Below are 17,490 nucleotides of genomic sequence, written 5' to 3' on the forward strand. Positions count from 1 at the left end.
ACAGTGTTCTCTGAAGGACTGAGCTCTCCTCTGAATTAATCATGCTTCAAGTGAATTCACTCATTCTCAGAGGCCTGCAGCGATGAGACGCAAACCGTTTTCTCTTATTTGACCAGAGGGAGAAAGTCACTCTCTTGCATTTTAATCATGGCTTTATAAAGTGCTTTCCATCCTGGGGATAAAATGTGTAAAAAGTGATAAAAAGTGTACCGCCGTCTGGTACACCCACATCCACTGCAAGACAGAGGGGGACTGGCAATGAAAACGTTATGAGGATATATCATTAAAAGAGAGAATTATTGCAGAAACAAGGACTCTTTCAAGCCAACACTCTCCGCTTGTTTTCTATGAATACTGTGTGATGAATGTTACCAACAAAGGCCTTCATAAGAACTGCTTTGTAGTCAGAATTTCCCGTGCCCACACAGTTTTTATTTTCACTGGAGAATGAAAATTCAATCACTTAAGCATCACCATGTCATTCTGAACCAATGTGTCCAAGGAACACAAAAGGTTAAATGCTAAAAATGATTTAGCTGCTCTTTTACATATGATGACAGTGAAAAGGGATCTGGAATGTCTTGTGCAGTATATTGCAAGCTTAATGAATCCACAACAAAGCAGTGCAGGACACATTTATGTTCTGATGTCACTGAGGACAAACCTGAGATCTAATAGCAACATGTCTTAATCGATGTGGCACACAAAGCACATAAGAGAACATGATATAGATTCATTTTAATAAAATATTATTAAGTCTTAACATGCTAATTATTTCCCTGAATTATATAATTACTGTAATATATTATTACATAATAATGACGTTCCTTCCAAAAATAAACGACAGTATGCACACTTCTGTTCTGGATTTAAACTTTTTTTTTTTTAAAGAAGTGTCTGTAGTAGGTCACCAAAGCTGCTTTTATGAGTTAAAAAATACAGTAACAGTGTTACCAGTAATATATTTAACAAGTATAAGTAAGTAAGTAATACTGTCATAATATTATAACAATTTAAAATAATTGTTTTCTATTTTATTCCCGTGCTCAGCTCATTACGCCAGGCTTTAGGGTCACATGATCCTTCAGAAATGCTCATTTGATGTGTTCAGTTATCAGTAATGGTTCTTGAAAACCGTTCTTTTGTAACATTATAAATGTCTTTACATTCTCTTTATAATTATTTACTTTCACAGTATTTTCTTGCTGAATGAAAGTATAATTTTTTGTAATCTTACCTCAAACTTTTGAATGGTACCGTATCACAGTTTCCACAAATATTATGCAGCCATTTTCAGTGTTGGAAATAATTATAATAATAATTAAGAAATCATCAAATAAATGCAGCCTTGGTAAGTTGACCAGTTATTGATTGATTAAAGAAATAATCAACAGATGACCTGATTCTCACAACAATTATTAAGTAGTCGCAACCCTTGTCATCAGACTACTGTTAAGTTTGAGATTTTTGGGTAAACTATCCTTTTAGCTGCGAGTACAGTGAGCTTTAAAATAGGAACCTCTGTGAAGCTATGAAGATGTAATTGCCCCTCACTTTTCCAAACATGAACGTTTTATTCCTACCTACACATCTACACAAGCTGGAGAGGGTGAGAGAACTAGCGAAATCCTATTCAAGTGCTGAGGAGAGTGGGCTGTAATGCTGTTCTGCTGGATGGGTTCACGGTAAGTGTTTTGTTGTAGATGTCTGTACTATGGTGGCGGGTTAATACATTTGTGACATTCGGTGATAGGCAGATTGATTGTGGTGCCTTCAGGATAAATAGGTGAGTTTGAAATGCTCTTTCGGTTGGTAAAACCCACTCATTCTCCACAAGGGAGGTTAAATTGAGGCCACAGACGCGCAGAAAAGCCCACACAATCCCGGTGTGACGGTAAGCTGTTCCTTCTTGCTGCTGGAGGGGATGCTATGTGCCAATTTAACACATTTTGACCCACCATGAATTAAAGATTGGTTGCCTCTTTCGTAACCCCAATCTGCCACCACTAATATTGGCACCCAATGGCATTGGTAAATGTAGATTACTCATTTTTCAAGAGCTTTAGAAAAAAAGCACGTTGTTAACTCAGTCCTTACTTGTGAGAGCAGTTTGTTGTTATTGTCTTCTAGAATCCGGACCTTGGTTTCTAGCTGGCGAATGTAGTTTGAGGATGCATCTGCAAGACAAAGACAAAAATTAGATCAATTGATCTACAGTGTTAGTTCTAGTGATTTTCTGTTGTCAATGAATGAATTGGTTTTTCGTGTTAAATTCCATCCCAACTTATTTTTCAGCCCTAAACAACCCTAATTGGCACATCAGGTGCAGCATTCTGAAGTCACTTTGGCCCAAAATGCATATACCTTTGATATTTTGGACCACTAACTCTCACAAGGTGAAATTTCAGCTTAATTAAAGACTTGAGAATACAGCCTGTGATCTATTTTGGGGTTTGTTTTGATTCAGTTTACTTGATTTCTCATACATATGTGATTTTAATTTAATCCCACAGTGCTTTAATCTTAAAATTAGCTTCCCTTCAGATAACACAGTTGAGATCATTTCTGTTTCCTCACTGTCAAAGAATTCAAATGACTTGAAGCATCATTCATGGTTTGATGTGGTCTGTACCGAGCCAGTAACTTTGGACACTAGCAATCAATGTGTAATGCTACTCGTTTAATTCTGGTCTGGCGTCAAGGTTCAAGCCAAGAATGCATGGAAAACTCATCTCATCACAGACTTCATAACATGCAAGACTAAAACAAAAATCAAAAAGCAATATTGAATTATAAGGTCACATATGAAAACTATTGTACTGCAGTATATAACTCAAAAAAGGAGGGGAAAATGTTTGTGTAATGAAGAAAACAAATTGTTAAATTATAGTTTTGAATAGATTCATTGAAAATGACCAACTGGTTTATGGAAACACATAAGAGCAATGCAACAGGCCCTTAGATGAGGGAGCCCAAACTAAATATGACTTTACGCTGCCATAAAATATTTCCTGTGTGAAAATATATTACACTGCAAATTTACATTTGACCAACTGAGACACCTGGCTTTCCGGCCTCCTTGAGTTTCCTACCAGACACAATGGAGACCATGAAATAAAGCACTTATCCTTTTGAAACTTTTTTAAAGCATGCATGCATTTGATTGATTTGGTTATCCAAAGAGCAAAAACATGTGCTGAGTTAGCCGGGAAACTGTTACAGTTCTTTATGAAGCAAGAAATCTTTATGTGCACTGAAATCCTTTGTGGCTGATTTTAATCATTTAATCCAAGAATTTATGTTCAATATTTATGAAAATAGCAACAATTAAAGCCATGCAAAAATGTGGTTCACATTTCCTCTGATATAAAAGAGTAACTTTAAGACATGACTGTGTTGGCATAGTGTAGACAATGGGTGGCACTAGTTATTAGCCTAATAGATAATGTCTGAGTAAAGCCCTTAGCAGTGGACAGTGAGGCAGTGCAGGGCGGCTGCAAATCCCCAATGACGCTCTAATCTAACTTCATCTGGCTGACTGAATGATGATGGGCACGGGCAAAGCCGATTAAGAATCAACTCTGATACACAAACCCCCTGGACCAGCCCAGATCCACCCACTACCAAAAATCATTTCAGCCAGGACCAGCTATTAGAAATATGACTCCACTACCCCAAAGCAATTCAGTTTTCATCATTCCAGGCAGCTAAATGTTCTTGTCAGCATAACTGGCCACACAAGAGACTCACACTCAACTATAGTCATCAGATCAGGTGGTGTGAGGACAACATAGCTGACCTTTAGCTGTAAAACACAGCTCACAGGACAACATCCACAGAAACACCTCTAGGACTCAAATTTCAACAAGCCTTATCCTACATGACATCCAGTGCTTGTCTTAAAATGAACACAGTAGTTTTGCATATACATTATATAGTACCGCATACAATAGGGCTACAACAACAAATTGCTAAAAAGTAAACTTTTTTTTTTTAATGAAATTCTCAATGACATAGCACGCAGATCCAGCAAATTGTTCAAAACTGATAATAAAACAGCTTTTAAGTAATACAGGACATTTTTATATTTTGAATTTTAAAATGAATACATTTTAGGATTCAATGCCATAAATAATAGTTCACATGAATACAATTAACTGTTATTTCTACCTCATTTTTAATGTCATTTGCTTCCAGTTATTTTACCGGTACAAGAACAGTCATTCATGTTGCTTCATATTGCACACTGGCATTTGTTATGTTATTTTTAATTCATCATAATTATAAACAGTTTGTAGCATAATTTTTTAGTTTAGTGCACTTTATTATTCTTCACGTTATTTATCTATATTGGCAAATGCATCAGAATTTTAGCACTAGCTTTCTTAATGGAATAGCTTACTTCTGCATTGTAAATGAAGGTGGATGTGTCCCAAATTGTGATGCGAGTATTTTTTAAATACTTTATATAAAATGCGTCAAATTCAAAAACTGTAATACATTTTTGGGGGCATTATTTAAACTCTTCTGCATTTGTAAAACATCTAAATAGTTGTTTTATGGTTGTTTTTGTTTGGTTTGGCGTGTATGTGTTTATTATTGCACTTTACATAGTAAAAAGTATATTTAATTCCTTTCTAGTCAAGTCGATGTTATTTGTATAGTGCTTTTTACAATGCAGATTGTGTCAAAGCAGCTTTACAGTAGTAAAAAAGGGAAATAGTGTGTCATTCTCCTTTCTAGCACACATTGTAGACCTACAACATATTGTAGTTTGGTTTACTGTCTCCTAGACTCCAATTCTTCAGTTAAGAGTCCGTTCCGATTGTATTCAGACACAACACTGCACAGTAATCAAATAAATCTGCTGTGCTGATCAGCTATTTGTGCACGTTAGCTCAGTGAACTGACATGGATGTTTTTATGTGTGGTGGCACGACGTGGATAAGCGTGTGGGGGTGGGGTAGCAAGTCTGTCCCTCTCGCTTTGTCGCTTCCAATCGCATCAGCAATGCCATGACCCACTTCTATAGCCGCCACTGCGGCACAAGGCTCCATGGGAATCTTCAGCGTAGGCCACATGGGCAGCGACTGTTAAGCAGTCTTCATGACATCACAAGCAGCCCCTTCCAACAGCAGTCCCACCCAAAACCCACAAACGCAGCAGGGTTTGTTCAGAGAGAATTGAGATGAATTCTGACTTCTTGGAAACACGCTGATAAGCCTACAGAAACGCTGTCATTCAGTTTCCTTTGAACATCTGTTGCAACACACTGGGCGCTGCCTACTGCGTGCGAGCATGTGTTTTAAATACAAATCAAAAGCTGTGTGTGTGTGCATGTATGTGTGTGAATGACTCGTGAAGGAGAGAAGCGGAAAAGAAAAACTAGCATGAAAAAACTCCAAGCGAAAGCTTTAAATGGGTGTGTGCACGAAGTTGCTGGATCAATTGCTGCAAGATGTGGCAGTCCAAGCCGAAACAACAGTCCCTACAATAATTCATTCCATACAGCCTGACCTCATTCTGTTAGAAAACTACAGCACGGCAGACAATGAAACTTCAATTAAAGAGAGGCGGGAAAGCTACAGACCAGAGATATATGGGGGGAAAAAACCATTCAGTTTAGAATTAAGAATTCAAACTTGGCTAAAAAGAAAGTCAGAAAAAAAAAACTTGTTTAAAAGTCTGAAAAACCTTTCTTGTCTCACCAGAGGATAGAGGAAGTAAGAAAAGATGAGAAGTGAAAAGAATGTCAGAGAAAGACTGGAATAGATAGACTGCGAGAAGTCATGTTTGGATAGTGAGTTCATGTTCAGGCTCTAGATTGGACTCCTATTGGTAGCATTTGCTGTCACTACTGCTCTGTTAGGGATTTATTTTGTATACTAGAACATGTACAATACATATAATTTGTGGTACTTTTTAAGGAGAGTTGTAATATCACTTTTCTGTTTAACAATTTTTACCTGACAAATGATAAAACAAATGAAAATCCCATAAGGTCCAGACACACCGAATCTCAAATGAACTAGCAGCCAATTATGGATTCGTCTCACATCGGCTGGTTAAAAAAGTTGCACTTCAAAACCACACAAAGCCAACAACAAACTAGCGGGTGCATTAAATGTATTCCCAATCCAGATGATGGCAGTAGTCTGTATGCATTGTTCATAAAGTGAAACCGGAGGAGCTAGGATTACGTATACCATACAAACTCTAAACAAAATAATGCTTAGGTAAAAATGCCTTGCCAATATCCCTATGCAATTTTTTACTGATGAGATGAAGATAAAACTAAAGTGTGCCCTCTTGGCTTTGCTGTTTGATCACTTGCATCACTTCTGTTTTTCTTTTCTTCTCGTGTACTCGTGTTCAACAGTGATCTGGCTCATGGGCAGGCTTGGCTTGAAGGGCAACCACCATGGTCCAACTATATCAAACACACCACCAGAGGTGGGTAGTAACGAGTTACATTTACTTCGTTACGTTTACTTGAGTAATTTTTTGGGGTAACTAATACTTTTCGGAGTATATTTAAAGATGGGTACTTTATACTCTTACTTGAGTAAATTTTTTGGGGAAAATCTGTACTTTTACTTCGTTACTGTGGGCGACGCTCCTCTCGTTACTTTATCTTAATGCAATAAATGTTATAACTGCTTCAGTTTATTCCAAACGCTCTGTCTACTTTTCTCTGGGCAATGAGCGATGCCCATTCGCGAATGATTCATTCTTTTGAGTCAATTCTGTTCAAAGGCTTGATCAAACCAATTGGCAAACGAGTGAATTGGTTCATGAATCAGTTTGAATGAGTCGTTCAGTTCCCTGCCGCACGCGCTGAGCTACTGAAGCGGTTCACTCAGAGTTGTAACGTTTAACATCAGCAGCGTTGAAAACGTGGCTGGAACTGCACTGAATTGAAAGCAGATCTGCAAAGGCTATTATTTGCTTGCGATGGAGATCCTTATTAGATGAACACCGCGTGTGTTGTCTACTGTTTAACAGGTAATAACTTGGGCTACATTCGATTACAGTACACAATACCACTGTGACATTAGTTTGATGTACGTGTGTGGCTTATAACAGAGGGGAGTCAAGTTGAATGCAGCTTCCAAAAGACAAAAAATAGCCGATTAAGATTTTATTAATTTTAATACAATAACACCGGCGTGAGAACGTTCAGCAAGTCATATCATCAGCTGCTAAATTCAGATCTGTGATCGCTTGCTGGCGCTGAGCCAGAGATAGATGTGTTTTTACAGCGCTGTGCATTATAACCAATCACACACGATTCTGTTGAGCTTATTAAAGCATTGACCAATCAGAGGTGTTCAGATGAGTCATCGCTGAAATGCCGGTGCTTCCTTCACTCGCTCCTGACTGAATACCTCTTTCTGGCGAATTCTCTCGTCAGAAACAACAAAGTGCAGATGGGTGTACGAATCTTTAATTAATATATTGATTTCACAGTGTTAACAGTTTCAGTGATTTTAATGGGAGTTTCTGAGAGTGATTGAAATCTAGACTGTCAGTGAAAATTATCTTTAATAATGTAAATGTTATTTGCTCTCTTTCTGAACAATGAAAGATTAGTATTTATATCACATTAACTTTCAATGTTAAATTCACATTTAATATAAAGTCAGTCATATTAAAAATATGTTATGGCATGACACCTGTATCTGTTACTTAAGTAAACAGACAGGGTTTTATAATAAATTACATAAATTGGAGTAAAGGCTGATGAAATATATACATTTATACATACATTACATACATTTTATCTATATATCTAAATAAAAATAGGCTCAGTATATATGACCCAAAGTGACTAGTAACTAACTACTTGAGTAGATTTTTTATCCAATACTCTTTTACTCTTACTCAAGTAACTATTCAAGACTAGTACTTTTACTTTTACTTGAGTAAATATTTCTAGAAGTACTTTTACTTTTACTTGAGTACAGTTTTTGGGTACTCTACCCACCTCTGCACACCACAAAAACTAGGCCAATGGACGACAACAAAAACAACAACAACCCAATACTGACTGACCATTGTCTTTGTGTGTCAATGCCTTATAGACTTACACGGAAGGTGAAGGTAGCAACCACCAGTTTAAAGCACTGGATTTAAAAACACTTTAAACTATAGCCTGCCAGATAGCTAATTCAAATTATTTCCAGTTTATGGATGATTTGTTTTTTGAACCAGCACTATTTTAATCTGTTTACTTTCCACATGACTTAACAGAAATACTACATCATTTCAAAATATTTTTTCTGAACACTCCCTTGCCTGCTATTCATCAGGCCTTAACAAGTAAACACATCCCAATTCTCAATAACCTCACACCTTCGGTTGCCATGTTGTTCTTGGTATTCAACCAAACAAAGCATCATGTTAAAACCACAAACATTATGACATTTAACATAATTCTATGAAACTTCATTGAAAACAGCTGAACTCCAATCAAAGCAATACAATGAAAGTCAATGGGGTTCAAAACAACACTGGACTCATTGTATGGACAAAAACTGAAGAAAGTAAGTCATTACTGTTCACCTTCAATCATTACCTCAACTTGGAGAGTGGTTTTTAGTTTAAAGAGTAACTAAACCCTAAACCAACTTTTTTTAGTTAATGATCTATAAGAATGGGGCTTTATTAGTGCTGTTCATTGATTCGAGTAACTTTTTTGACATTTGAGTATAAAGTGTTTTAATTCTACAATATATGGTGTAAAAATGTGTGAGTGCTGCCCTCTTCAGGTTGAACGGTGGCTACTGCAGTTGATTTTTCCTATTGGATGTTGCGGTGGCAAGTGACGTAAGCGGTGGCAGGTGACGTAAGCAGTTTCCAGCTCACCACGCCCCTTGGTACGAGCTACCACGCCCTTGGCAGTATAAAACCATCAAAATCACTGTAGTGAGTCAGGAGCTGGAATTGCGAGTATTGGTAACGACCAGGATAGACTAATATAGCATCTATTTAGCATAGCAATTATATAGTTATTTAGATCTTCAAGTTAGCGTAGATTTGCAAGATTTTTAATCTTTATTTAGTATACAGTGGTCAGGATGGTACGGAGGTGTGTTGCTGTTTGCGACAGCACTGCTGGACTGCATAGTTTACCAGCAGACTTTAAAATTAAGCGCCAGTGGTTGCATGCATTTGGCCTGGAAGACCGCAAGTTCCCGCCTAGAGCTCGAGTGTGCAAACTGCGTTTTACACGGGATTGCTTCTCCAACGCAATGGAGGTGGAAATGGGCTTCTCCACACAGCTCGCGCTGAAAAGCGACGCGGTGCGGGAGTTAAGACCGCAGTTTGAGCCAGCGGCTCGAATTGATATGAACAGACACCTCGACACCCTCCACTTCAGGTAAAAGTGGGGGAGAAAAGTCCTCTACTTCAAATGATCGCTCTGTTGCAAAGCTACTTGCGTCATTACAGTCACTCTCCATTTTAGCGTCTCTGACAGCAGCTGTCAATCAATCCGTCACTGCGAGTCTCAGGATCACGCCGCACTCGCTCAGCCCCGCCCTAGGTTCGTCCCCTCTGTCTCCGCTGTGATCTGCCCACTTTTCAGCATTTTTCAAATATTGTCAGTGGGTGGAGTCAGGCTCTGAGCAGGGGTTTAGTTACACTTTAATCATTGACTGCAACAGCGACCTTGATCCTCACTTTAACGCACAACTACAAATGAAGTCATTTACTTCAGCCGAGTCACCTCCTCAGGGAGACAAAAGTGTTGTTTATTTACTCTAGTAAACTGAGGAGGTTTTTTAAAGGCTATTTCTGTCTTTAGTTTACAGTTGAAGTTTGTAAAATGCTGGAAGATGTTTTGAGGTTAAAATACATTTTCTTATCCCATTCTAATATTCAAAGACAACTGTACAGTCATTTGCTGGTTGATTTTCAAGAGCAATTTTACAAAGTAGCTTCACAGCAATAAACAGGAAAATAACAGTGTTGCTAAACAACAATTTCAGTTGTAAAGCAGCTCCATTTTGTTCAATGTGGATTCAGTTTATATCAATAACAATGTTAATGATGCAAAGTTCATCAATTATAAAACTACTTAAAAGGCAGCTCCGTGTCACTATCTAGCTCAGTTCAGTTGAAGTTTTGCTCTTATGGTCGAATGGATAATATTACTTATTTTTATTTTTTATTTTAAATCACTGCTGTTTGTCCAGACCATCATCAGTTTTTTTTACAGCAAATGGCAGATGGGTGGAGTTTGAGGAGTCATTATTTTTGTCATTCCCTTCTCAGCCCCTAATTGATACAGAAATAATACACTCAACACTTTCCCTTTAAGATGTGTGTGGCCAAGTCTTCAAACTGTTAAACTAATCTGTTTTACGAGCTTGAGCTCCCAGACATGTTTAATTATATAGTGCCTTCAGAAAATACACCCTCCTGTTCTCATTGCCTTGTGCTGAAGTCAAGCCAAATGTACTTTTTAAATGTAACATGACATGTTTATTGTTAATCTATCTGTGTTGGACGGCTTATAGCTGACTGCCTAAGAATGCATTTAATATGTGGGGTCACTGACACTGTTGTCTTGAAGATCAAGTTGTTAGGAGGACCAAAGATTATACAAACATTGGTAAAGCTCTGATCTTTCCAAGAAGCAATGAGAAATCAACTGTGAAAACATGATGCAACCAGGAAGAAACTATTAAGACCAGGCCATCCAATCCCAAACTGCAACTGGACAAAAATTCTAAAGAAGTGTGTATTTTTTGGAACTTGCAGAAACTGTTTTCACACTAGGGACCCTATTTTAATGATCTAAGTGCATGGTCTAAATCGTAAGGCGCTGGTGCACTTTTGGTAGTTTAATGGCGCGGAGGGGGGGCGCCCAGTTGCAAAGGGATCTCATCATCATATTACCACCCCTGGCTGGACAAACGAGCACAGACTTAACACTGTTTAGAGTCCCAGCCTCAGAGGACACAACAGAACAGTGGATTTATTGATTTATTTACTGTATATTGCTGCTGTCACACAGATCTTAAATAAACATGTGATTTATTTCCCAGCTGTTTACCTTCACAGACATTACAGACTGTTTAGTACTCACATGCTTTGACAGCCATTTTCTTTCCATGTGCTTCGGATGTGTGGACTCAGAAAACCGTGTATCAGAAGTTTAAACTCATATGGTTTAAAACACATGATTTCGGCATGATAATAAGAATCAAAACAGATGTTTTTAGCAGGTCCGAGCTGTAATGGCACAGCTCTATTCTGGAAAAGGGGTGGGGAGCAGTGTCTCATTTGCATTTAAAGGGACATGCTCTAATACAGCGTGTTTCTGCTTCCCCTCAAAATAAGCGTTTTCAAAATTATATAATAAAAGATTTGTGGGGTATTTTGAGCTGACATTTCACAGATATATTCTGGGGACATCTGAGACTTATATAACATTTTGTAAAAAGGGGCATAATATGTCTCCTTTAAATAACCAAAAAATACTGCGGCATTGACTTTAGACCAGGTTTTATTTGGTCAATGGCGCAGTCTATTTCAGTTGCCTTAAAATAGCAAGATGCCAACAATGCGCCTGAACACACCTTGTTTTCAGACCAGCATGGCCATAGGCGCACAAATGGGCGCAAATGCATTTGCTATTTAAATAACATAGGGCAGAACGTGAAAATGATAACTGCGTTGGGCTGAAACTAGCAGAAAACACTTGCGTCGCACCTGGCGCATGATAAAGCTATATCATTTTACAAGGACCAGAATCAGTTTGATGTCAGAGTTTGGTTTGGTTGTTTAGCTGGTGTGAAGTTTTTTTTTTTGTGGCACTATTTTAAATCCCAAATCTGATCCCATTTAGGGTGTCTCTATGGCTACGTTCACACTGCAGGCTGAAACGACCCAATTCCGATTTTTTTTGCCCCTATGCGACCTGTATCTGATCTTTTCATGACAGTCTGAACGACACAGATCCGATTTTTTCAAATGCGACCCAGGCCACTTGGGTATGTGGTCCTGAATCCGATACGTATCCGATCTTTTGAAATGCGACCTCCGTCTGAACGGCCGGGTCACATGTATCCGACCTGTACGTCATTGATACGCTACAAACGTCATAATTCTGCATTGAAGTAGGCGGGAATGAGAAGATAAAGAACAACCATGGCGGACGATGCTGCTTAAATAACTTTAATATTGCTAAACGAGCTCCGCTGTTGACTACACTGTTGTTGACATCCATGTTTAGCTACTTCCGCAAACAACGAGTGACGTCGTTGGCCGTTGAGTACTCTTCTGCGCATGCGGATCACTTCTGGGTCATTTCATGTTCACACAGGAGATCACAAAAGGTCGCATTTAATTGGAAATGTGAACGGCCTTGCAAAAAAATCTAATTTTTTCAAAAAAATCATAATTGAGCATTAAGCCCTGCAGTGTGAACGTAGCCTATATCTCACATAACCATTGTTAATCACAGGAGCATCAACTGATAATGAGCTGAATCAAGTGTGTTTGATTAGGGAGTTTAATACATTTACTGTTTGTTGCCTTGTGCATTCCTCACACGTTCATTATTTCCATGATGCTTTAGCATCTTTTAAATGGTTGACCTTATGGAACTTGAAGACTTTGCCATTAGACGTTTCTCAAAGTCAATAATCTAACTGTCTTCCAAAAACATAGTGGTTAGGAAAATGAAATAAGATCCAACCTTTATCCCATTATCCCTCAGGCCTTCAATCTAAGTGTTGGTGACCACATTAGACCACAGCAAGAGGTACAACAACATATCCTCGGGGACAGAAGACACATCACATTATCAGATAGCCTTCAGAGGCACAGCTGAGCACATCACAACAACTACAAATGTCCAATAAATATTTAATTTACTACTAGATGCCAAGATCAACAAACGTAAAGAGATTCCTCTCCATTCAGGTTACATGAAACAAGTGTATGACTTTTGAAATCGGCAGGCAAACTACCTTAGATGCATAATCTGACACAGTTTCTGTCACCACTGTATAAACTAATATGGGATCTATGGGGTCAATCAGTCATTTGGTTTTATTTCTTGACAGTGGTGACTAATATTTTTTTTAGTATTAGTAGTAATTAGTATCGTATGATTACTGTAATAATAACCAGGATCATTTTAGCATGCTTTTATAGTGGAATTATAACAATTGTTTGCAACATTTTTATTAAGAATGATCATCAGCATAATATGTTCAGTTTAATTAGACATTTAATTGGAAAATTCCCATGAATTTCAGAATGTGATGGGATTTATAACCTCAAAATAGCTAAATACTAGACAATGAATTAGCCTGGATGACATATCAGTATATCACTAGTTCTAATGTATCACATAAAGTCTGACCAACCAGACACTGTCATTCGTTGAACATGGTAATTATGAAAAAAAACAATTCACCTGCCTATCCATTATGCTCACATGTAGATCATGTGTAGACTTGCCTTGCCTTCCACTTTTAATTATCTTGAGAGCAGACAAACAGACACACGCAGGGCAGGCTGGAGTGGTAGGTGGCAGGCAGAGCGCCTGCGGTACAATTCTAACGTACTCCACACAGTTTTAAGTAACGCTGACACCACAACCCTCAGAATTTCAGTGAATTGTGTGATCTCACCACTGGCAAGAGGAACCCTTATGTAACCCAAGACGCCAATGTATTTATCTAGGAAGACATGAACTTCAATTATCTGTGTTGTTTCTGGGCAAGTACAAATTTCTACTCCTCTGCCATAGACCACTAACATTACAGAGGTAGCTGGCGAAAAAGTGAAATATTTTACAATGTGGACGTGATGCAGCAAGTCAAAAAGACCCACAGAATCCATATGAGCTGATCTTACAGTTTGAGGTGGCAGGGAGATTGCTCGTGGGATATTTACTGAAAATCTGGCAATTTTGTTTGGTAGATTAGCACAACTGTTGTCTCCGTCAAAATCAACTGAACATATTTTCATTATGTACAAAGAGATTATTGACAATGTGGGATTTGTCTACTATTAGATATGTGAAAATCTCTTTCATTACCAGTTATGCAATATGAAAATAAATGTTGGTCTGGTCCTCACAAAATGATTGTATGGCTTCAAACTAAATTAATTATTAAATTCAATTTTAAGCAATTCAATTTTAAATCATATTGTTCAGACAGCATTTTCTACTGAGTGCAAAAATGATCATGTGAAGCATTGTGGTGATCTCCACCCACCCAAGTGTGAATAAACATAATCATGTCTTACGCTATATAAATATTCACTTTTCAACTGCCGAAAACCAACAAGGCATATTTCAACACCTCAGTGGCCTTCTATTTCTATCCATAAAAATAGATGAATACACTTAAGAATAAGAATAGAATTTATTGACACTGACTAATCCTAGTCTCAACACCATTCAGGTTTAGACTATATTTCTAAATCTCTGCTTAAATTAAGAACGAAACTTTTCCCTTTCTCAGCCTAAGCAGATGCCAATAGTCACAGGAATTTGACATTAAGGTGTCAGACAACATGTGTGAACCTGTACAGAAATGTCTTTTTTAGTTCTCGGTCAACACAATTCAGAGCATTTTGGTGTCTACTGTGGTTTTATATAACAGTCATAAGTGATATTTACAATGTATGGTGCTTGCAGTGGACTGAAGATGTTTCACAAGAAAGTTAAGGCAACTGGGGAATATTCAAGTTCTACCGCTCTTCTCATATCACTTGGCAGTGTGGTCTATGAAAGATATTTAAAGAAAGGAAGAAAGAAAAAAACTTTCACAAATGGAAAAAGTAAGAAAGTAAATAATTTTTATTTTGCAGAGGAACTGCTACTGAGAGTACAACTTGACACACCTGAAAGCTACAGAAGACGTACAATCCCATGGTCCTAAAATATGTAAATACATAAACCATACTTTAAGATAACTCAATATCAAATGCCGATAATCTTAAAATGGTCAAACAATGGGAATTTAATCAGTCTGCATGATATGCCACGTAAGATCTGAACAACCAGACAATGCCTTTTGTTGAACATGGTAACATGAAAACTCAAGTTATGTAAACTCAAAAAATCACCTGCCTCTATCCACTACGTGTGTTTCACTGAAAGCAGAAACAACATGTGTGTTTTGATGAAGTGCTGATTTCATTCTTGCCTGTCAATTCAGTTTTATTTAGAGGGTGTGTCTTTTACACAATCTGCAATCTTTTCAAAGAATTTAAAGTCTTAAACATTTTTATACAATGACGTAATAGAGTCTATATTGTCTTTCCATAAGGGCTGAAGGTCTATCGGAACATAAAAGTGCATGCATTAGTATGACTTCTGTTTCTGTAGTCTCCTTGTGGGATAGCAGAAGTGTGAATTTTGCATGGCTCTTGCCTACACCAGATTCATGTGACATTTCAAGACCTGTCTGCGAGTTCATATTCAAATGCATTCTCGCTGATCTCAGTACCTACCACTGAACCAGTGTCCTGTATTATCTCTGACCACCGAGAGTTCACTGGTCCCACTGGGCGCTGATGGAGCCAGAGATGAAACCGCAATGCAGTGACCTCAGGCAAGCTCTGACTTCATCTGATGGAAACAGCTTCAGTGCAGTTTTTGCAGAGCCCTGACTACACATTTGTGGTGAAAACACCCCCTCAAAACTCAAAGCTCAACCAGTGGTGATATCTTCCACTGGATTCACAATCTTTCCAATTAGTGAGGGTTATGTAACATCCTCATTCCTAGTATTCAGAACAGCAGGGACAGTGTCCCTGGTGTAAGGACAGTTTCTGGAAAAAAATTTAAAAAACATCTCACATGTGCTTCAGTGTCGTTTTCAGGCATGTTTCTAGCAAGAAATGTACTGTCGTTTGAGAGACAACTGTCGTTCTATTCATTGGTGAATGAGGGACTGATGGTGTTTTTTTTATGAGCCTTGAACTCCTTTGAAGTTAAAAAATAGCAAAGTGACAATACCACAGGAGAGGGTAGCACACACTCCAAAAACACAAAAATGGTATCCTAGCAACAGGAGACTGATGCTGGAGGGTTTCGCTTTATTCCAAAAATACATCTAGAACTTAATCTGCTCAGATCTTTCTCTGGTTTGTAAGCTACTTGACTAAAGCTGTTTGAAAAAACAGACTTCAGTCTACTTGATTGCAGAATTTTTTTTGTTGTTGTTGTTGTTGTTATTGTACTTCACCCTATTTTGCACACATATATAAGATATATAATAAAAATAAACTTTATTTTTTAAAGCGTTAATTAAATGTACAGTTGGTACAATATTTCAGTTGTCTTATTTAAAATCAACAGGCTAAAAACCTAAGAGCATTCAAGACCAGAAGCAAACAGTGTAAAGCCCAAAACACTGCACGATTTTAGCAATCCTATAAGATCACTGCACGTAACATCATGCGACATAGATCTAATAAACTTGGGTACGACATGTGTGTAGACTGTACGATGATGACACCTGTTGACAAAAGTTACTATAAATGAATAAAACTTCATCAGCATCCGCTAGTAGGAAACAAATAGAGCATGATAAATCCCACTAATCAGCAATTATATTTTTGTATGCTGAAAAAAGTGGCGAAAGAGGAAGGGATAAGAGCTTGAAGTAAGCAGTTTTATGTTTTAGCGCCACTTTGCATTGATTTCTTGTCGCAAATTGTATTAGTTGGTCAGTAAAAGTGAACCGTGCCAGTGAACACTGTGTGATGATCATGCAGTATCGTAGGCTATCTTTGGTCGAAGATCGTGACAACGGCTGTCTTTGAACCTCTCTCACTGTACGACACAGGACCACCAATTAGGAGCCTCGATCACAGAAACAGCCACGATTGTTTCACTATGCCAATCTTTTGTCTGGGACAGCTGAAAATCGTGCAGTGTGTTTAGGGCTTAAGGTAGCTTAAGAACATAATCATTCACAGATGAAGTTCTTTCAGGAATACACTTTGTAAAACCACTTGACTTTTAGATAAGCTCTTCAGGCTGCTGGAGACTGAATTCAGGATAAACCACAGCAAGACAGTGGTCAAGAAAATTTGAAGACAAGCAATATATAAATTTTCCAAACTATAAACAGTGGCTTGGCCTGTTTCTAAGCAGGATGCTTAAGCATTAAGGCAAGATAATATTTTAGGGAAGAAACCCTAAAAATAATTTGCGTCATGGCCGAATTGCAAGGTGGGCATTCATTTTAAACAATTTAGTGGTTCCACAATTCTGCAGAAAGCTCTGCAGATTTCCAGATCCCATGATTTGCTAAAATAAGACATTAGGAAAGATGTTAGGAAAAAAGATTGAGGCAATTACACACCACAATTTGGACAAAGTCATCAGAATAACATATGGGACACTGGGACAAAATGTCAAAGGTGAAAGACTGACACATTGTGTGAATTTGTTTAGAGAATACCCTGTCCTGACAGATTGCAGAAATGGCTGACGCTCACAGGAAA

General features: G+C 37.9%; 1 protein-coding gene across 2 annotated transcripts in view; it reads right to left on the bottom strand.

Moving 5' to 3' along the window:
- LOC132107075 (coiled-coil domain-containing protein 85C-B) overlaps nucleotides 1-17,490 on the bottom strand; it is a 39,863-nt gene that overhangs the window by 11,176 nt on the left and 11,197 nt on the right. For both annotated transcript variants that reach the window (XM_059513235.1, XM_059513234.1), the window contains exon 2: nucleotides 2,098-2,177. In XM_059513235.1, coding sequence (XP_059369218.1) covers nucleotides 2,098-2,177 — 80 coding nt within the window. The remainder of the gene's footprint in view (nucleotides 1-2,097; nucleotides 2,178-17,490) is intronic.

This window comes from Carassius carassius, chromosome 27 (genome assembly GCF_963082965.1).
Source record: "Carassius carassius chromosome 27, fCarCar2.1, whole genome shotgun sequence".
NCBI lineage: Eukaryota > Metazoa > Chordata > Actinopteri > Cypriniformes > Cyprinidae > Carassius > Carassius carassius.